Source organism: Mauremys mutica, chromosome 7, assembly GCF_020497125.1.
Source record: "Mauremys mutica isolate MM-2020 ecotype Southern chromosome 7, ASM2049712v1, whole genome shotgun sequence".
NCBI lineage: Eukaryota > Metazoa > Chordata > Testudines > Geoemydidae > Mauremys > Mauremys mutica.
In genome coordinates this window covers 128740528-128763335 of record NC_059078.1, presented here as the reverse complement: position 1 = coordinate 128763335, position 22808 = coordinate 128740528, and the positions used below count along the sequence as shown (strand labels likewise).

Below are 22808 nucleotides of genomic sequence, written 5' to 3'. Positions count from 1 at the left end.
CCCCTTCCTTCTGGGGCTGCATTTCACTTCTCCTTTATGACTTTTGTGGCTGAAAATTTACCCATTGATCTCCACTGAATTCTCTTCTCCACTTTGTTGACCCCTTTCCTCATTGACATAAATCATCCATTTCTGCTTTGTTTGCTAAGGTTTGTTTTTATTGGGTCAGTAGGGCAAGGGATCAATGAGAGGAGGGAAGGGATAGAGGAAATCACAGATATGGCTTAGAGTCATGAGCATGTATGGTTCAGGTAGCTCCTTTTTTTCAGTCCAAAGTAGGTGTATGTGTTGGAATAAAATTGTGCCACCTGATCAGATCTCACAAGCTAATCAAAGGTGAATCAGTACTCGGATGAGGGAGGGGCCTCTTGGGGATAACCCAAGTGCTGCTCATGGTTCTTTTTCATCCAACTTGGTACTGACCCCAGTGTAGTGTCAAGGGGCTCTGTGGTACTATGGGGCTGTCTTTCAGATGAGTTGTAAAGTTTGAGGCCCTGATTACTTGTGGTCACTAAAGATCTCCTAGAACTTTTTGTAAGTGGTCAGGTGGTAATATCTGTATTCTAGCCAAGGTCTAATTTGGGTACTTACACTTGGCCTTGCTAAATCTTCTTCCAACATGTGAGCGCGCACGCATTCTAGGTCTTAGAAAATCGCCAGTTGTACATGTGCAGTAGAGCTTGCTGCTAAAATCTCGGAATGTTCCACCTGCTTTGGGTATGTTCCGGTTCCATACAGCCTCCTCTGTGCCAGCCACACTCAGCATGCTCCCGGGCCCTGCTACCTTTCCCACAGGGTAGGACCAGAACTCCAGTTCAGAACATGGGGTGCCAGTGCTGCCGCAGTCTCCTATGTCTGTGGCTTAGGGGATGGTGTGCTCAGCTAGGAGCCGGGGGGGGCGGGGGCAGGAAAGAATTATTTCCCCCCATTTTAGAGGTTTCTAATATGGCAGACGCACGTCTCAGACACTTAGACACTCTTCCAGTGAGAGTAAATGTGCCACGTCTATGTCACTGGTTGTGGTGTCTTCACTTCCCAGCACAGACTAGAACTCAGGATTCCCAAGTCCCAACATTCCCCATCATACCAAATAGCTGTGTAAGTCACAGGCAAAATGTGTGTCATGCACAGGTGCCGACTTCTAGTTTTCTCTGAGAGTGCTCCATCCCCACTCCACCCCGAGGCCTTGCCACCCCTCCACCCCTCCCCCCAAGGACCTTGCTCCACCTATTCCTATCCTGCTCCACCCCCTCCCCAAGGCCCCCTCACGCTCGCTTCTCTCCGCCCTCCTGCAAGCCCCTCCCTGAGCTGCCAAACTACTGTTTGGCAGCAGCCGCTGATCAAGTGTTTGGCAGCGTCGCTGAACAGCTGTTTGGCAGCGCCTCTGATTAGCTGATCAGTGGCACCCCCCAACAGCTGTGGCTGGGTGCTGAGCATCCACTGTGTTGTTTGTTTTTTCAGTGGGGGCTCCAGCCCTGGAGCACCCACAGAGTCGGTGCCTATGGTGTCCTGTGCCCGTGTAATGACTGTTACACATAAAGTTGAGCAGCCTCTAATTGCTACCAGTTTCTCTATTAGCTCATGTGATAAAGCTCTGTGCTGTGGTTCTAAAGGTCCTGAGTTCATACTCTGCTAATGACCTGCATGAGTGGTCATATGGTTGCACCAGAGAGCATATCTATTTCTGCAGTTTTCTGTGTTTAAAAAAAAAAGAAAAAGAGAAGAGAAGGAAAAAAAACACCTTAGAAACTGCATGCAAAAACCTGTGTTAAAAGAACATTAAGGTTGCAAAGTCAATCAATCAAAAGTTAGAAAATACCGGGACTCCTGTGCAACCGTAATTCAGTCCCTTGTGCGCAAGCAGTGCAATACTCTTTAATTACATGATCACATGCCGTTTGCACTGCAGGACCCTGCTTAATTCCTTGCATGGAATAAGACAGGGTTGCAAGAATGTTTTGGTGTGTTTAAGGCTCTGGACTGGTACCTAGCAGAGCTGGGTTCTAATCATGGTTCTGTCACAGACTTCCTGCGTGATGCTGCGCAAGACTATCACAGTGCCTCTGTAGGAGGAGGTTGGATTTAGCTTGCATGGTCAACCTTTATTCTGACTTTTCCTAACTTTGGAGTGATAGACTTTTCAACCTAAGGGGTCTTTAACATAGTTTATTTGTATGTAAAGTGTATATACACAAACTCACCTGCGTACATACTAATGTAGGGCAAGGATAAAAACCTCTTATTTACCCCAGATTGTTTCCTTCTGTGTCTGTTCCAGAGTCCATGAATGAGACTGCCTGTTTTAATGTTCAAACATTCTAGCTTTAAGGGCTCTCTGTGTCCAATTAAACAGTAGCATATCTCTGGAATATTAACACATTAAAAGCAATATACTTCCAGCAAAGAAATCTGATCCTAATTGGCCCCGGAATATTTTATTTTCAAAACTGAACTGTGAACTGTTAAGTTTCTTTTTTTAAGACTAAAGAAAACATTACATTCTTAGAGCAAAGTTGGTCCAAGAGACAAGAAAAAATTGACTCTTGGGAGCTTACCTGTCAATCTTCCATTTTCCAGTCTTTTGCCCAGAAACAAGCACAGGAACTAATTGACTTCTATCCCTTTCTGTCTCTTCCCCCCCCTTAACATGATGACTCAAATTAAAACAAAGATAAAATTCCAGGGGAAGCTGGCATTAATCAAGGTTTGCATTAAATTAAATTAAGTGCTTTTTATTGAACTCAGCAGTATTAGTTATTAGAACCAGAAGGCCTTTCCCAACCAGTGTAAAAAAGCAAACAATGACTCATACTGTGGCATAGATTTTATTGGGAAATTAAAAGGCTCGTATTCTCTCTCTCTCTCTCGCTCTCTCTTTAACTTCAGACAAACACATGTAAACATGAGCAGAGGATGGAAAGCTCTGGAGATTCAATGTTCCTAGGCCTTCGGTCTGAAATGCGTGTCTTCATTCCTGGGTATTGAGGATAGTTCTGGCTGTGAGGGAAGATGGCAGAATGATGTTGTTTATGCAGAACTAGTGTTTCCAAGAGTGTGTCTTGTACTCCTGATCTTCAGACAATTCATACGTCATAAAAAGCCCAATCCTGTGAGGTGCTGAGTTGGAGTTGGTGGGATCTGAGGGTGCTTGGCACCTTTCAAGCAGGTTATTTTTACCCCAGGACTGGCCCACCTGTCACTAGACTGGGTGGGGGGGGGCAGAGAGCTGGGGATCTACAGGTGTGAGAAAGGTGCTTGTGTCTTTTCCTTATCCCACAGCTTTCCAGCTTCTCTCCGATTCCTAGGCAGCCACGTGCTCTTCCTCTCTCCCAGCACGTAGCCTGCTTCTCCTTGTTCTACTGTCTTCCCGCTCTGCAGACATGCACAAGCCATGGGGTCCAACTGACGCTGCTCCTGTATCCATTCCCTGCTCCTCTTTGCCAACTGCTTCCTCACTGCCGGTGAATGTCACCCCCGTGCAGCGGGCCGGCCAAAGCTACACCCGTAAGTGTGTGTACAGGCCAGCGGCTGGTCCTCCGCACAAGGGCAATTCAGCCTAACTGTCCCTCCATTACCACACAGTGGCTTCTGGAGCATCCCCGACTGTTTCCCATAGTCCAGAACATGACCATGGTCCCAGTTCACTGAGAACACAGCTGGCTGGGAGAGAGACAATCCAGACAGGACCAGCACAAGGACAGTAACAGGGTTCAAGAATAGTGTGGAGGTGGGTAGGTGGCCACTGCTAATGGAACAGGGACAACACTCCAGTTTGGCTGGACTCTCTGAGGATGCAGGACTGTCGGCCCTTCAGAATTGGGTGGTCTGGTGCTCTCCATGTGCGCCGGATGCCCAGGCTTTACGCATGCCTCCTGGTTTGTAGTGACTTGTCCCCAAGAGTTGCTGTGCAGCTTTGCATGCTGTGTCTGGGATGCCCCATCTTCCTTCCAGCAGCATGTTCAGTCTGTGTCTGTAGCCATCTCACTTCATTACTGCCCCTCTGATTCAATCTACGAGGGCTTCATAAGAACAATTTCCCAGTGGTGATTCTCATAGCCAGGTGCGTGCAGATTTATTTCTAGAGGTAAATGAAAGAGGAAGAGGGGAAATCGATAGCTGAGCAGTTGTAGGCCTCTCTGTTGAGCCACAGTATGACTGTGGGGTTGCCAATGGTCCCGTATTTTTTCATCTCTGTACAACAAGATTGGGAGTTGCCGAGTGCTGCAAAAAGCAGCAAGAAATACCCCTGGCCAATGGAGGTGAGTCCTGCTTACTATTCTTGATGATGATGATAAGGGGCTGAGGGGTGCTAAGAAAACAGCCCCTTATTTTTGAAATACAGTGTTGGCAGCCCTCAGTCTGAGTGTTGTAGTTGTGATATACCAAGTGTTAACCTGAAAGGGATTGGGGTTTAGTTCTTTGTCTCACTGCTCTGGCGTTCGCACAAATGACCTAGAGGGCGTGACACATGAACTGAGAGTTGTTCAGTGGTCAGTCCACATCACTATACAGATTGTGTAAAAGCATCCAGGTCTGGGGCAGAGGCAGATTGAAGAACTGGTTATAGAGAGGGTTAGGGCCAGACCCTACTCTGTGCTGGTGGCATGGTGCTCGGTTACCCTATGTAAGAGAATCCTTGGAAGCTGCAGACCCACCATAGCAGTTCCTGTATTATGACACACCTATCCCTGTGGCTGATGCAAAGGCATAGCTGGGAAAAGGGGGCACGGCGAGGGCTTCCATGTGCTGTAGCGATCAGGGGCGGCTCCAGGCTCCAGTGCTTGGGGCGGCATGCCGTGGGGGGCGCTCTGCCGGTCACCGGGAGGGCGGCAGGCGGCTCCAGTGGTCCTCTCGCAGGCAGAGCCGCGGGATCAGCGGACCCTCCGCAGGCACGTCTGCAGGAGGTCTACCGGAGCCGCGGGACCGGCAGAGCGCCCCTCACGGTGTGCCGCTGTGCTTGGGGCGGCGAAATGGCTAGAGCCGCCCCTGGTAGCGATCCCCAGCTGTAATGGCCATTTGGGGCTGCTGGCAGCCAGTTCACATTAGAACAGCCTTTAGTCTTGAGGGGCCAGCCCAGCCTGGCTCCAGCACACAGGCTCCACAAGCCTCCTTTATATGTCCACCTCCTCCAAATGTCTGTACATGGAGCTGAGGACAGTCGCTGAGCAGTATCATGATATGGGCTGCCTTGTGTCTGTATCTGACTTCAGGGAAGTAAGAGCTGATTCGCTGTTGAGGTACAAATTGGAACTGCTAATTCCGTCTGTGGGTTAATTGGCAGAGTTTGTGATATGTGCATGAAACGCGGTGCAATCTAGGGCAGAATAACTTTGATCAGGAACTCTAGTTAATTTTACATTTGACTCTTTTCCACTCATTCAAGTTCAGGTTTAAGGTGCAGCATTCCTTTCTTGTAGCCATTTGCTTTTATTTGCAAAGGACATGTGTGCACCACCAGAGACAAAGGAGGCGTGTATGTGTGTGCGGCCAGAGAGTCCTGAACCTAGGAGAAATTAGTTAAAAATTAATCAGTGGGTACCAATAGGTTAAAACCTTCTGGGCTCTGAAAGAGCTCTAATTTCCCCTTCCCCAGATCTGAGGTTGAGGAGACAGATTAATATACTGCAGCTATCAGACCAAATCCTCAGAATGCCTTCTTAGAATCGGGTCAATAAGCCATAGGTTTTCAAATTTCCAAATTCCAAATATACTTTGTATATTTTCAGTACTTCAATGAGCCTATTTTGAAACGTAATAAATATTTAAGGAAAACTCATTGATTATTTATAATACCTTAGATTGCTAAATAAACATTTACTGAATATAAATATCTATATTAAAGCAAAACTTTTCACAGTAATTTTTAGAAATGCAATTTAACTCCCTTAACATCAACTCGTTTAGTAGGAAATCTCTCCCGACACATTTTTTCATAGATTATAAGGCTAGAAGGGACCATTATGATCATTGTCTAGTCTGACCTCCTGCACAGCACAGGCCCGTAGATCCTCACCCAGCAATTTCTGTGTCAAGCCCGTGACTTCTGGTTGAGCTAGAGCAGAGCTTTTAGAAGGATTTCCCATCTTGATTTGAAAATTTGAAGTGCTGGAAAATCCACCATGTCCCTGTGTCATTCATTCCAATGCTTCATGACTCACCTTTAAAAAGGTGCATCTTTAGTCTAGTCTGAATTTGTCTAGCTTTAGCTTCTGGTCCTTGGATCTTGTTCCACCTTTGTTTGCTAAATCAAAGTACTATATACTGTCAGAAATCTCTTCCCCATGCAGGTACTTGTAGACCATGGTCAAGTCACTGCCTAACTTTCTCTTGGATAAACTAAATAGAGTAGACTTCATAAGTCTCTCTATGAGGCAGGTATAGACCGTATCTTCCTAGGAGTGAAACCATTTCCCATTATGTTGGTGCAAATGTACCCATGTAATACCAATAGAAATCCCTGGTTTTCTGTCCCAAATAGATATTAATCAGTTAGCGCAGGTGGGCCAAGTGAGTTTTCAGTTTGTCAGTTAACTACATGAGCATATACACTGTGGAATACTTGCTGCCTTCACTTGTCTAGCAAGAGCCATCAGCAAGAGGCAGGATCTGACTCTTGCAGCTAAGGTCCTGGTGGATATGGCCAGACCGTGCTAATGATTTCACTCTTCTAGGTTTAAAGAAGTGAGTAAAATATGCTTCTGCTTTAGCAATTTCATTTCCAGCTTGAGGAAAATCGGATTGCTTACCAGAAAATACATTGTGGCAAATGGATGATGGTATTAAGGGGGCTTCATTGTACCTGCCTCCATGTTCCATTGTCTCCACAACACCCAGACTGGGTGCTATGGAAACGTGACTGTACAAATAATTAAAAAATAAAAAATAAAAAAAATAACAACTGGGTTGTGTCTCAGTGAGAATTGCCATTTCACTGGTACTGCCCTACAGGGAGAAAAGAGGGTCTTGCAGATAATGCCCTGCCCTGGGATTCAGGAGTTCAGTTCCCAGCTCTGCCCTGGATATCCCCTTTGGCAGCTGATGCAATCTCTGAGTATCAATCCTTACCTGTGAAATGGGAACAATAAAGTTCCCCACCTCACGTGGGTGTGTGAGGATAAGTGCATTAAAGGTTGTGAGGTGTGCCAATACCTTGGTGATACAGCCAGATGAACACTGCCCAGATAGGTATTGTAAGTCCTATATGATGTAGTTCAAGACACAGAAAATACAGCACAGTGTATTAATAACTGGAGATGCTCAGTGTTGTTTATTAAACTCTTCCTTTAAGAAGTACTTTTGGTTAAATGTGTAGTGGTCAAATTCATCAAAGTAGCTTTCTTACAATATCAGAGGGGTCGCCGTGTTAGTCTGGATCTGTAAAAGCAGCGAAGAGTCCTGTGGCACCTTATAGACTAACAGACGATTTGGAGCATGAGCTTCCGTGCGTGAATCCCCACTTCGTCGGATGCATGTCTTTGCTGCTTTTTCTTACAATAAATACTCCTGGCCCTTGCAGATGGTCAGCTGGTAACATCAGTCAGGGATCCATAGGGTTTTGCCTTTCAGGTGCCCACCACAAGACGTGCCATGGTCTCTGCCAGGGATAACCATCATATTTTGTTTTTTGCTGTGGCAGCCTGTCACAAAGTACTTTCCTCTTTGGCCAGGTGTTTATCTTTAGCATTATTTTATGCAGATTGACGCAATAGTGGAGATTAACTTGAAGAATCAGCTACTGCTGAGATTGTTTCCTCTTCCCTCCCCTTTTATTTCTACTATTTCAAATATTGGTTCCTTCCAAATGTTTTTAATGTTACATATGTATTTTTAAAAGCTCAGTTTTCCTTAGCACTCAATACAACCCCCCAAACCTAGAATTCCCCAAAACCTGAATGACTTTCCCCAAATAATATAACTTTAATAGTAAAACTCTTTAACCAAATGTCACCATTAAAATTACAGGGCTACAAACATCACTTATAGTCTAACTTCTATAAACAAATTCAGCTGAAATAAAACAAGAATGAATCTCAGACACACAGGACTCATTTATCCACCTCTCCAGGTTCTCTACTTGCATACTTTGTCCCTTTTAATTTATTGTGTCCTTATGCAGGTCCAGGCTGTGGGTTGATAGGGAAAACCCCAAGACTTATTTAAGGTTCTCCGTCTTTGTGTGCATTGTTCCTGATGCATCCCTCTTACGAAGAAATGACTGTAGTCTGGGTTGATTTCAATCCTTCTGCCCCCTCCATAACTGCCTCAGAGCTTCCCCCGAAGTTCTTCCGGAAGACGTGGTCAGCTGGAAGGTGTTCCTGTACATAAAACAAAGTCAGCTTATGTTGGTTCCTAAAAACCTTAGCCCCAGACGGAGTTTCTTTTAGGTTCAAATATGAGTCAGAACTTTTGTGCTAGAAAAGCTTCCGTCTGTCATGGCTAAATATCTTGCTCCGCTATTTGTTTGCTCTTCACTTTTATCATATACCTGCTTCCCAAATGTCTCAATCCATCTCCTATTTGAGTCAAGCCTGCTTGAGACTGTAACTTTTCTTTTCTTTCTGATAATTTCTCTTCCAAGGACTAGTTTTATCTGATTTAATTCTTTGATTGCTGGAAGCTTCTGGAACAGAGGTTTCTAGAGTCATCTCTGTCAGCTGCTTTCCCTGGTTGAGTGATAGTGTGTTAGTCATTTTACAGACATGGCTTAATACTTCCTCCTTATGTACCAGCATGGATGAGGTGCATGTTTTTTCTGATACAGACTGAGGTCAATTGACCTTTCATGAAACCTGTATGATTGGGGAAAGGATGAGAGAACAAACATGTGACCGATGTTAGTCACGTTTCTCAGTGGCCTACTGGAAGGTGCTGAGATGCTATGTGGTTATGAGCATGGTGTAAGAACCTCTATAGAACAGAATATTACCAGTCTGGCAACTAACAGGTAAAGGAACAGGTGCCTTTAATGGTTCTGTCTGAAGAGAGAGTGGAACCATCTCAGCACATTCCCGTTACATCCCCAGGGAAGGACAGGAGCATTTCATGATTGACTGATGGCACAAATGCCTCAGAGATCCAGCCATGCAAGAATGGAATTCTGTCCCTTGACTGTGGGCAAGATGAGATCAGCTCTCAGCATTGAGCAGCGCTCTCTCTGTTCCATGCCCTGGCCTCAGATCTCCACCTCACTTGGTAAACAGGCCCAGCCTTCTTGGTTCTCCGGACCCTCACTCCACCATCACCATCCATTGCTGCACAGCCCATGACCATAGTCTAACTCGAACCACATCAGCATAGTGTCCATTTCCCTTCTGGTAACTCTTCTGTCAAACCCAGCAGGACCACGTGCACTCATGTACTGAGGGTTTACGTGTCTCTTGAAATAAGAACAAACAGTCTAGTTCAGACAGGTTTAGATTTTTCAGAGCCATTTGTTTTTTCTCTTTCCCTTCCACTGTCCTATAAACACATACAGAGTGAATTCAGTTTGTGTGCACATTGTCTGAGTCTTTCTGACGCTCTTTCCAAACTAAAACTTTAAATAATTTTTAATTAAAAAACAAACAAAAAAAAACAAGTATAAAGATGATGGGCCAAATTCTGCTCTCAAATCTCCCCTTACTGGAGTCAGCAGAGTCACTCCACATTGTGAATTTAATCTCCAGCTTTGCTCTGCAGTCTAAGACCCTGGCTCTGCTCTTGGTGCTTCATGATAGTAGGACACTCAGGGTAGGTCCATACTTACCCGCCGGGTCGACGCGGAGAGTTCGACTTCTCAGAGTTCGAACTATCGCGTCTAATCTAGACGCGATAGTTCGAACTCCGAACGCGCTCCTGTCGACTCCGGAACTCCACCACCGCGAACGGCGGTGGCGGAGTCGATGGGGGAGCCGCGGAGTTCGATCCCGCGGTGTCTGGACAGGTAGGAAATTCGAACTAAGGTAGTTCGACTTCAGCTACACGAATAGCGTACCTTAGTTCGACCCCGCCCCCCGTAGTGTAGACCAGGCCTCAGTGGGTGTGCTACTGGACCCGATGGCAGGAGGCAGCAGGACGATGACGAGCTAAATCCTACTTGCCCTGCTTAGATTCATTCAAGTTAATAGAGATTCTAGGGATAAGGTAAGCAAGAGTGGGTCATAAATACACAACATACAGACCAAGGATGTCAGAGGAGAAATGGAAGAAAGCAGGTGAATTATGAAACTAAAAAGTAATTAAGAGATGTTTTATGCAGGAAGAACCTTCCCTGAGGCTGCAGATGCAGAGTACTGTCCACTCCCATTGAAATTAGCTCCCTGCTAATTTGGAACCTCAGGTTAGAAGTCTCTGTTCCTGTTCTTCACCTTCCCATGTTTCCATCACTGTGAGCACCAGCCCCTGCTACTCTGTTGCTAATGTACGTAAATTTAGTGAAATAAATATGCTTCTTTTTAAAGATACTTGTTTCCCTGTTAGCAATCGCCTTTCCTCAGAGCAGCCTGCACTGTACTTGGCTCGGTTCTGGGCTGAAGCACAGCATTTGATTACCATTTTCATAGACATTGGTTGCATAGCCATAAATGTTATTCATGGTCATAAAATTATCCAGCACTATAAAAAATAAAATAAAACAGCCACAGCATTTTTCTCAGTGACCTCCTGAGGCTGTAAATTCCACAGGGTGACACTGCACTGCATTGCGATACGTTCTCCTTCCGGCAATGCTGTCCACAAACCCAGAGCCATTCACAGCTGCTCCCGTAGAAGGCTCCCGTGGCTTGCCTCATGCAGTCTGGTTGCTCAGATTGCATCGTCGGGGTGGGGGGCACACATTCCCTCTCTCCACTCCGAGTTTTCTTACCTTATTGGACTCTTTAGTAACACAAGTCTAGTGCTTTCTGTTGTTGGTGCTAGCTAGCCCCAGTTCTGTAGTCCTGCCTCCATCCTTGCTCAGGAGTTCAACCCAGATAAAGTGCAGCAAGTCTGAGTTCATGGTGAATGACCTGTCTGACTCTGTGGCAGGTGGGGCTCCAGCATTATAGATGGTGAGTGAGTAGGAACAGTACTGTTGGAATCATATTTAGACTGTTCTAAAAGTGCAGCTTTAAATTCCAGAAAAATGTAGATCTGGGTTTACTTTCACAGAAATACTTGAATGTGAACTTCCTGGTGCAGCTGCTGAACTGGTACTTTCCTGTGTTCTGTCCAGTGCTGAGCCTGCTGGAGCTCTGTTCTGACTCCACTGGGGCAAAGATGTCCCTCCATTGCTGTGGTCTGTTTACCAAACACCTTCCCCAAGGCAGCTTTCAGAGGGAGGAGTGTCTCAGATACCTACTTTGGGGTCAGAAGTTTCAACTCCATCTGTTTGGGTATTAAAGCTTCACCGTCCTTTCTGGGACTGAGAAAGCACAGCACAATTTTCCTTTAGGCTGGACCTTTGGTGCCAAAAGATGTAGCTTTGATTCCTACGAATGGTGATTTCTGTATGTAAACAGCCATGGCACCACAGATGGAACCTGAACTCCTGTGATCTTTGGGCACCTGAGATGAGCTTGTCTGTGGGGTGTGGGGAGGAAAGAACACACTTGTCTGAGTGTGTTACGATGTTTCCCTGTAGCGGTAGGCCTGAGTGAGGAGAAGAGCCTTCTGCAATTTGGGGGATGAAGGTGCCAGATTTGATCCTACTGATTGCTGCAGCTTTGGCCTTTCCTGCCATTTGCATGCTTATCTGGGTGTCTGTGGCATTCTCCCAGTGTGGGGCTGGGAATGGAGTTTCAGATGGCTATTATTTCTGTATGCTCAGAAGCATGCTGGGCGTTGCACAGAAACAAGGAAAGGAAAGGAATGGGCCTTGCTTCAAAGAGATTGCAACCGGTATTCGTGTGTTACACAGGAAGTGAGGGTAATAAACAAAAGGCAAACAAGGGGAGAGGTAGGACAAAGAGTTCCAGTAATGAGATCACGTGGTCAGTGATCTAAGGCATGTGCACATCTCAGTGGTTTTGTTAAATTATTACATGCTCATCAGCATATGCCATGTACTACTAGACAGAAGGGGAATTGTATTAATTTTGACTGACTAAGTGAACACAGGGAGTCAAAGGTTTTGACATGACTCTGATGCTGTACATCGCTAAACAGCGAAACAAGGCTCGGGGTTTGGAGTAAAGAGAACTCAGTCTGCTTAGTCCCATGGCAAATACACGAGAAAATTCCTGCCAAAGTTTGGAAACGTATTGGTCAGGATACACAAGAGAAAAAGAATCAGAACAAGACACAAAGCGTTTTGGAATTGAAATTGAGTGATTCTATGGAACAAACTTTATCAAAGCCCATTTTCAGAGGAAGGAGATGAGTTAGTCTCTTATTTTGTCAAGCAACCTTCTTGGTGGGGGGAAGGGGATAGTTCTGTTCGGTTCTGAGAAGTGAATGGTGGTTATTTCCCTGCTTTTGACGCAAAGGGGAAAGAGAGAGAGGCTAGTAAAGATGGGGAAATACAGCGTTTGTTGATGTTCCCGTGGTACCAGGTGTCGGTCACAAACCAATGCATTGGGCTGGCACAGTGGCCATGGCAGCTGTTGCTCTGAGCTCTGGCTAAGTCCCTCTTCTTTACAGGTCTTCCTCAAGCTGGACAGAGCGGAATGGACCATCTCATCCGGCTGTGCCCCTGCCATGCATTACAGTTGGCCTTAGGATTGGATGAAAAACTGAGAGAGGGAGACAGGACAGAAGGAAGGTAGTGGAGGATGGGAGGGAACTGGAGACAGAGCGGGTCTCACATGCCTCTGGTTGAAATCTCTGCTGGCGCAGTCGTGGTGGCTGGGCATCGCCACTGGTGTGTTGCAGTTGGGGTGTCATGATGATGTAATGGTGCTCGAAGCTCAGGAACAAAGGGACAGAGTCCCTGGGATGAAACAGAAGCCAGCCAGCCTTTCCCCTCCTCAGGGAATCCCTCAGCCATCCATTCCCGTCCACTGTCTGACAAGGAGTGATGGACAGGATAGCCCATGCGCTTATTACCTGCTCCTCCGTGAGGCTTAATTTCTGGCACACCAATTGTGGTCCATTCATTTTAATTTCCCACTCTCGTTGTTTTTCAGGTATGATCTCAGCATAGTCCTTGAGTTATAGCAATAGGCCTTTTGGTTTGGGCTAATCAGTCTTTCCGGTTTGAACTTTTACTGATTTTTATAAACAATTTCATATAATAGGCTGAATTGGACTTTGTTACGTTTCCCCTAAACATTTCTGGTGCTGGGTGATTGCATCACTGTATAATCTTTTATCCACTTTAAACTTAGGAATTTATGACATGGGAAATGTAGCACTTTTACAATGAAAGTGTTACTTTCCCTCTTTAACAATCGTTACTTCTTCCCCCCTCTCTCCCCACTTTTCAAGGGGGAAAAACTGAAAGAAGGTGGGAATTTTCCTAGAGTTTTAAAATGAAAATGTGGGTTTTTCCCCACACAGAGCTTATACTGAGAAAATGTGTCTATAATTATTCATTGCTGCAATGGGGCTCTAGGTACTTTCTGTGACGTGGTTCCTGAATTCTGTTATTTTCTGGTGCAGCAAATTTTCTGTATCTTAGTCCTTTAAATTGAAAATGGTGTTTTCTGTGAATTAAATATGATAATGAACAATCCAGTCAGTAGAGTATCTTCAGTGTTACTGATATTAAATTCACTCTATGTTACCGTCTCCCACACTTTCGGTTTTTACTTGACAAGGCATAGCTGCATCATACAGGCTGAGGCTTTTGATGTACAGGGAGGTGTTGGAGGCAGCTTGGGATAAGAACATTAGCTAGATGTTTTTGCTAAAATGGTTTGCAATGGAATAGTTAACATTTAATATGCCATCTTTAGTTATGGAGTGAAAAATCCATTGTTGTGAATGGGGCAATTTACTCTTCTCCGAGCTATTGTTTCAGGCTCCCTGCAGAGGCAGGAAAACACTATCTCAGTCACTCTGAGGATGGAAATGTCATTTATCTTTAACTCAGATTCTGGAGAAAAATTATATTGGAAAGAGTGAATACTGCAGTAGTTGTTCAGCTGCAGAATTCCAGAGTGCACAGATCTTGTTTATCATGGAACCATGGTTGCAACCTTAGCTGTCGAGCTGCTACTAAGTAGATTCATTTTCAAAATAAGTTGGCCCATTTTCTTCATACTTTGTGTGTGTGGGAGGGAAGCAATTGGTTGTCATTCTTCAGTGAATTACTTCATACAAACAAGATGGAAATTAGATAAACCAAACAAACCTCCAAAGCCAGGACTGGTCATTTAGCTCCAAAAACATAGGCCTATACTGCCTGAGCAAAGGAAGAATCACTGTTGCAATGATGATGTACTGAAGCTACCACCAGCCACAAGAGGGCAAATGTTCATACACGCTGTAACCACCACAGATGCAACAATCACGGATTCCAGAGCCAGAAGGAACTGTTGTGGTCATCCAGTCTGACCTCCTGTGTGACACAGGCCAGAGAACGACCCCAAATAATTCAGAGAGCAGATCTTTTAGAAAAACATCGAATCTTGATTTTAAAATTGCCACTGCTGGAGACCACCATGAATATTGTTCCAATAGTTAATGACCCTCACCATTGTGACAGAACATGCCAGACTTTGAATGCAGTGCCTCCAAGGTTGGCTCAGAACCATTTATTCACTCACCAGACACAGGCTAGATATGCTTCTTTCCTATCTACCTTCATGAAACAATCCCCTGATTGGTGGAAGAACCATCACAATGTGTGCACAGGATTTCCGTTCACATATCCTTCCCTGATGGTCATTATAATGACGGATGCCTCTCTGCTGGAGAGCGCATCTAGACACTCATACAATCCAAGGCATGTGGACTTTATAGGAGATGATGCTACATATCAATCTTCTGGAGCTTAGAGCGGTCTCTGATTCCTACCGCCAATCAAAGGCAAACACATAAAAATTATGACTGACAATTAGGGCTGTCAATTAATCGCAGTTAACTCACACGATTAACTAAAAAAAATTAATCACGATTAATCACACTGTTAAACAAGAAACTACCAATTGAAATTTATTAAATATTTTGAATGTTTTTCTACATTTTCATAATATCTTGTATTTTGTGTTGTAATTGAAATCAAAGTGTATATTTTGATCACAAATATTTGCACTGTAAAAATGATAAACAGAAGAAATAGTATTTTTCAATTCACCTCATACAAGTACTGTAGTGCAACCTCTTTGTCCTGAAAGTGCATCTTACAAATGTATATTATTTTTGTTATATAACTCACTCAAAAACAATACAATGTCAAACTTCAGCACCTACAAGTCCACTCAGTCCTACTTCTTGTTCAGCCAATCGCTAGGACAAACAAGTTTGTTTACATTTACAGGAGATAATGCTGCCTGCTTCTTATTTACAAGGTCACCAGAAAGTGAGAACAGGCATTTGCATGGCACTTTTGTAGCCAGCATTGCAAAGTATTTACGTGCCAGATATGCTAAACATTCATATGCCCCTTCATGCTTCGGCCACCATTCCAGAGGACATGCTTCCATGCTGATGACGCTTGTTCGAAAAATAATGCATTAATTAAATTTGTGACTGAACTCCTTGGGGGAGAATTGTCCATCCCCTGCTCTGTTTTACCCACATTCTGCCATATATTTCACGTTACGGCAGTCTCGGATGATGACCCAGCACGTGTTGTTCGTTTTAAGAACACTTTCACTGCAGATTTGACAAAATGCAAAGAAGATACCAATATGAGACTTGTAAAGATAGCTATAGCACTCGATCCAAGGTTTAAGAATCTGAAGTGCCATCCAAAATCTGAGAGGGATGAGGTGTGGAGCATGCTTTCAGAAATCTTAAAAAAGCAACTCTCTGATGCGGAAACTACAGAACCCGAACCACCAAAAAAGAAAGTCAGCCTCCTGCTGGTGGCCTCTGACTCAGATAATGAAAATGAACATGCGTCGGTCCGCACTGCTTTGGATTGTTTTCGAGAAGAACCTGTCATCAACATGGACACATGGTCCTTGAAATGGTGGTTGAAACATGCACATCTGGCACATAAATATCTTGCGATGCTGGCTACAACAGTGCCATGAGAATGCCTGTTCTGACTTTCAGGTGATGTAAACAAGAAGCGGACAGCATTATCTCCTGTAAATGTAAACCAACTTGTTTGTCTGAGCGACTGGCTGAACAAGAAGTAGGACTGAGTGGACTTGCAAGCTCTAAAATTTTATATTGTTTTATTTTTCTATGCAGTTTTTTGGTACATAATTCTACATTTGTAAGTTCAACTTTCATGATAAAGAGATTGCAATACAGTACTTGTATTTTTAAATTCACCTAATACTATTTCTTTTGTCTTTTTACAGTGCAAACACTTGTAATAAAAAATAAACATAAAACGAGCATTGTACACTTTGTATTCTGTGTTGTAATTGAAATCAATATATTTTAAAATGTAGAAATCATCCAAAAATATTTAAATAAATGGTATTTTATTATTGTTTAACAGTGCTATTAATCACGATTAATTTTTTTTATCATGCAGTTAATCGCGATTCTTTTTTTTATTGCTTTACAGCCCTACTGACAATATATTGAGCATGTTTTATGTCAACCACCACGGAGGAGCAAGATCCTCCTCCTTTTGCACTGAGGCTGTCAGACTATGGAACAGGTGCATATGAAACTAGATTATCATCACAGAGGCCTATCTCCTGGGTATTCAGAATGTGACTGTGGATGCTCTCAGCAGACACTTCTTCCAAGATCACAAGTGGGAAATAGATTCCAACTAGGGCTGTCAAGCAATTAAAAAAAATTAATCGCTCTGGAGTAAGTAGACAAACTTAAAGAGAAGAAATTATTGAATTGTTTATACACCAATGCTAGGAGCCTAGTAACGAACAAGAGGAATTGGAATTGCTTATTTATGAGCATAAATTCAATCTAGTTGGTAGTCTGAAACCTGATGGGTTGATTTGCATGAGTGGAATGTTGAAATCAATGGTTATAGCCTACTTGGGAAGGATTGAATAGCCAAAAGGGCAAGTTGAGTAGCCCTACATGTAAAAAATGGTAATACATGTTTCCAAGTCACTGATAGCTCAGTGGAAAATGCTCTCGAATGCTTATGGATAAGTGTCCTAAGAGATAAAGCACAAGATGGGGTGTTGGCTGGTCTCTGCTATAGACCACCAAACCACACTAGGGAACAAGATGACTGCCTCCTTACGCACCTGTCTATAATGTGTAGGAAAAAAGCTGCATGATTATGGGGGACTTCAGTTTGAGTGACATATGATGGGAGTCTCCTGCTGCCAATATTAAAACATCCTTGGAGTTTCTAAACATGATAGATGACAATTTCCTAACTCAAAAAGTGTTGCACCCAACATGGGGGAAATTCTATATTAGAATTTGTCTTGACAAATAAAGTGGAACTGATAGGCAGAACCAAAAATTAATCATAGCTTAGCTACAAGTGATCATGACTTCGTCACATTTATAATGTGCCAGCAAAATAAAGTCAAGACCAGTAAAATATATAGTTGTTGCATTCACAGGGTCAATTCACAAAGCTAAAAACAATTATGAGCCAAATCAGCTGGAAGGAAGAATTTAATGAGAAAAATATGAATGATAATTGGGAATAATTTAGGAACACCGTACTAGATGTCAGATAGGCTGAGTCATCTATCTGCCGCCCTGACCGGGAGAACCGAGAGGTGTGCTGCTTGCCAGGGGCTAGGATTCACGATGTGACGGAGAGACTGCCGAGACTCATCAAGCCCTCGGATCGCTACCCCTTCCTGCTTCTCCACGTGGGCACCAATGATACTGCCAAGAATGACCTTGAGCGTATCACTGCAGACTACATGGCTCTGGGAAGAAGGATAAAGGAGTTTGAGGCGCAAGTGGTGTTCTCGTCCATCCTCCCTGTGACAGGAAAAGGCCAGGGTAGAGACCGTCGAATCGTGGAAATCAACGAATGGCTACGCAGATGGTGTCGGAGAGAAGGGTTTGGATTCTTTGACCATGGGATGGTCTTCCAAGAAGGATTGTTAGGCAGAGACGGGCTCCACCTCACGAAGAGAGGGAAGAGCATCTTTGCAAGCAGGCTGGCTAACCTAGTGAGGAGGGCTTTAAACTAGGTTCACCGGGGGAAGGAGACCAAAGCCCCGAGGTAAGTGGGGAAGTGGGATTCCGGGAGGAAGCACAAGCAGGAGACTGCAAGAGGGGAGGACTCCTGCCTCAGACCGAGAAAGCGGGACAATCAGCGGGTTATCTTAAGTGCCTATACACAAATGCAAGAAGCCTGGGGAACAAGCAGGGAGAACTAGAAGTCCTGGCACAGTCAGGAATTATGATGTAATTGGAATAACAGAGACTTGGTGGGATAACTCACATGATTGGAGTACTGTCATGGATGGATATAAACTGTTCAGGAAGGACAGGCAGGGCAGAAAAGGTGGGGGAGTTGCGTTGTACGTAAGAGAACAGTATGACTGCTCAGAGCTCCAGTATGAAACTGCAGAAAAACCTGAGTGTCTCTGGATTAAATTTAGAAGTATGAACAACAAGGGTAATGTCGTGGTGGGAGTCTGCTACAGACCACCGGATGAGGTGGACGAGGCTTTCTTCCAGCAACTAACAGAAGTTGCTAGATCACAGGCCCTGGTTCTCATGGGTGACTTTAATCACCCCGATATCTGCTGGGAGAGCAATACAGCAGTGCACAGACAATCTAGGAATTTTCTGGAAAGTGTAGGGGACAATTTCCTGGTGCAAGTGCTGGAGGAACCAACTAGGGGAAAAGCTCTTCTTGACCTGCTGCTCACAAACAGGGAAGAAATAGTAGAGGAAGCAATAGTGGATGGGAACCTGGGAGGCAGTGACCATGAGATGGTCGAGTTCAGGATCCTGACACAAGGAAAAAGGGAAAGCAGTAGAACAGAGACCCTGGACTTCAGAAAAGCAGACTTCAACTCCCTCAGGGAACTGGTGGGCAAGGTCCCCTGGGAGAATAACTTGACGGGGAAAGGAGTCGAGGGAAGCTGGCTGTATTTCAAAGAAACCTTATTGAGGTTGCAGGAACAAACCATCCCGATGTGTAGGAAGAAAAGTAAATATGGCAGGTGACCAGCTTGGCTTAACAGTGAAATCCTTGCTCGTCTTAAACACAAAAGAACAGCTTACAAGAAGTGGAAGATTGGACAAATAACCAGGGAGGAGTATAAAAGTATTGTTCAGGCATGCAGGTGTGAAATCAGGAAGGCCAAATCACACTTGGAGTTGCAGCTAGCCGGAGATGTTAGGAGTAACAAGAAGGGTTTCTTTAGGTATGTTAGCAACAGGAAGAAAGTCAAGGAAAGTGTGGGCCCCTTGCTGAATGAGGGAGGGAACCTAGTGACAGAGGATGTGGAGAAAGCTAGTGTACTCAATGCTTTTTTTGCCTCTGTCTTCACAGACAAGGTCAGCTCCCAGACAGCTGCACTCTGCAGCACGGTATGGGGAGGAGGTGACCAGCTCTCTGTGGGGAAAGAAGTAGTTCGGGGCTATTTAGGAAAGCTGGACGAGCACAAGTCCATCTGAGGGTGCTAAAGGAGTTGGCGGATGTGATTGCAGAGCCATTGGCCATTATCTTTGAAAAATCATGGCGAGCGGGGGAGGTCCCGGATGACTGGAAAAAGGCTAATGTAGTGCCCATCTTTAAAAAAGGGAAGAAGGAAGATCCAGGGAACTACAGGCCAGTCAGTCTCACCTCAGTCCCTGGAAAAATCATGGAACAGGTCCTCAAGGAATCAATCCTGAACCACTTAAAGGAGGGGAAAGTGATCAGGAACAGTCAGCATGGATTCACCAAGGGCAAGTCATGCCTGACTAACCTAATTGCCTTCTATGACGAGATAACCGGCTCTGTGGATGAGGGGAAAGCAGTGGATGTGCTATTTCTGGACTTTAGCAAAGCTTTTGATACAGTCTCCCACAGTATTCTTGCCAGCAAGTTAAAGAAGTCTGGGCTGGATGAATGGACGGTAAGGTGGATAGAAAACTGGCTAGATGGTCGGGCTCAACGGGTAGTGATCAATGGTTCCATGTCTAGTTGGCAGCCGGTATCAAGTGGAGTGCCCCAAGGGTCAGTGCTGGGGCCGGTTTTATTCAATATCTTCATTAACGATCTGGAGGATGGTGTGGACTGCACCCTTAGCAAGTTTGCAGATGACACTAAACTGGGAGGAGTGGTTGATACGCTGGAGGGTAGGGATAGGATACAGAGGGACCTAGACAAATTAGAGGATTGGGCCAAAAGAAATATGATGAGGTTCAACAAGGACAAGTGCAGAGTCCTGCACTTAGGACGGAAGAATCCCATGCACTGCTACAGACTAGGGACCGAATGGCTGGGCAGCAGTTCTGCAGAAAAGGACCTAGGGGTTACGGTGGACAAAAAGCTGAATATGAGTCAACAGTGTGCCCTTGTTGCCAAGAAGGCTAATAGTATCAGAGGGGTAGCCGTGTTAGTCTGGTTCTGTAGAAGCAGCAAAGAATCCTGTGGCACCTTATAGACTAACAGACGTTTTGCAGCATGAGCTTTCGTGGGTGAATACCCACTTCTTCGGATGCAAGAAGACTTGCATCCGAAGAAGTGGGTATTCACCCACGAAAGCTCATGCTGCAAAACGTCTGTTAGTCTATAAGGTGTAAGAAGGCTAATGGCATTTTGGGTTGTATAAGTAGGGGCATTTCCAGCAGATCGAGGGATGTGATCATTCCCCTCTACTCAGCACTGGTGAGGCCTCATTTGGAGTACTGTGTCCAGTTTTGGGCCCCACACTACAAGAAGGATGTGGATAAATTGGAGAGAGTCCAGCGGAGGGCAACAAAAATTATTAGGGGTCTGGAGCACATGACTTATGAGGAGAGGCTGAGGGAACTGAGATTGTTTAGTCTGCAGAAGAGAAGAATGAGGGGGGATTTGATAGCTGCTTTCAACTACCTGAAAGGGGGTTCCAAAGAGGATGGATCTAGACTGTTCTCAGTGGTAGAAGATGACAGAACAAGGAGTAATGGTCTCAAGTTGCAGAGGGGGAGGTTTAGGTTGGATATTAGGAAAAACTTTTTCACTAGTAGGGTGGTGAAGAACTGGAATGGGTTACCTAGGGAGGTAGTGGAATCTCCTTCCTTAGAGGTTTTTAAGGTCAGGCTTGACAAAGCCCTGGCTGGGATGATTTAGTTGGGTTTGGTCCTGCTTTGAGCGGGGGGTTGGACTAGATGACCTCCTGAGGTCCCTTCCAACCCTGAGATTCTATGATTCTATGCCCAAAAAGCCACAACTGAGGAAGAGAGCTGTGCTGGTTAAAAATACAACCTGGGTTAGAGGGAAAGTGAAGGCAGATATAAAATAATATATAAGAAAGGGGAAGTTGATAGCAATGAATATAAATCAGATGTTAGGAATTGTAGAAAATTGATAAAGGAAGCCAAGGGACACAAGAAAAAAATCTATAGCCAGGAGAGTTAAGATCAATAAGAAGGTGTTTTAAAAATATATTAGGAACAAAAATAATCCTGACAATGATACTGGTCCATTACTACATGGAAATGGTAGAATTATCAATAATGCTGAAAAGGCAGAAGTGTTCAGTAATTATTTCTATTTTGTATTTGGGGAAAACATGATATAGTCTTATCAGAACACTCTTTCCACTCCACTGGTATCTCTGGAGAATGTTAAATAGCAGCTACTAAAGTAAGACATTTTTAAATCAGCAGGTCCAGACAACTTGCATTCAAGAGTTTTAAAAGAGCTGGCTTAGGAGCTCACTAGACTATTAGTGTTGATTTTCAATAAGTCCATAAGACTGGAAGAAAGCTAATGTTGTGCTAATTTTTAAAAAGGGTAAACAGGTTAATCTGGGTAATTATAGGCCTGTCAGCCTGGTATTGATCTGTGGCACGATAATGGAGCAGCTGGTATGGGACGCGAATAATAAAAAATTAAAGGAAGGTAATGTAGTTAATGCAAATCAGCATGGGTTTATGAAAAACACATCTTGTCCAACTAATGTGCTGTATTTTTTATGAGATTACAAGTTTGGTTGATAAAGGTAGTAGTGTTGACATAATATACATAGACTTTTCTAAGGCATTTGATTTGGTACTGCAAGATATTTTGATTAAAAAACTAGAATGATATAAAATTAACAGGTCACTCATTAAATGGATTAAAAACTGGGTAACTGATAGATTTCATCATGTAATTGTAAAACAGGAAATAGTCATTGAGTGGGTGTGTTTCCAGGGGAGTCCCAAAGGGATCGGTTCATGGCCCTACACAGTTTATCATTTTTATCAATAATCTGGAAGAAAACATAAAATCATCACTGATAGAGTTTGTAGACAATGCAAAAATTGGGAGAGTGGTAAATAATGAAGACAGGTCACTGATTCGGAGCGATCTAGATTGCTTGGTAAACTGGGTGCAAGCAAACAATTGGCATTTTAATATGGCTAAATGTAAGTGTATGCCTCTAGGAACAAAGTATGTAGGCCGTATAGACAGGATGGGGGACTCTAGCTTGGGACTCTCTTAAAAAGATTTGGTGGATAATCAGCTGAATCTGAGCTCCCAGTGTGACACTGTGTCCAAAAGGGCTAATGTGATCCTGGGATGCATAAACAGGGGAATCTCAAGTAGGAATAAAGAGGTCATTTTACCTCTATATTTGGCCCCGGTGTGACTGCTGCTGGAATCCTGTGTCCAGCTCTGGTGCCCACAATTGAAGAAGGATGTTAAT

The 22808-nt window shown here is 44.2% G+C and overlaps 1 protein-coding gene across 4 annotated transcripts in view; it reads left to right on the top strand.

Annotated features, from left to right (window-relative positions):
- Nucleotides 1-22808, top strand: part of HPSE2 (heparanase 2 (inactive)) — a 261831-nt gene that overhangs the window by 87650 nt on the left and 151373 nt on the right. For 2 of the 4 annotated variants that reach the window (XM_045024570.1, XM_045024573.1), the window contains exon 4: nt 12598-12718. The exons of the other annotated variants lie outside the window; for them this stretch is intronic. In XM_045024570.1, the coding sequence (XP_044880505.1) occupies nt 12598-12718 (121 nt within the window). The remainder of the gene's footprint in view (nt 1-12597; nt 12719-22808) is intronic. 4 annotated transcript variants of the gene reach the window in all.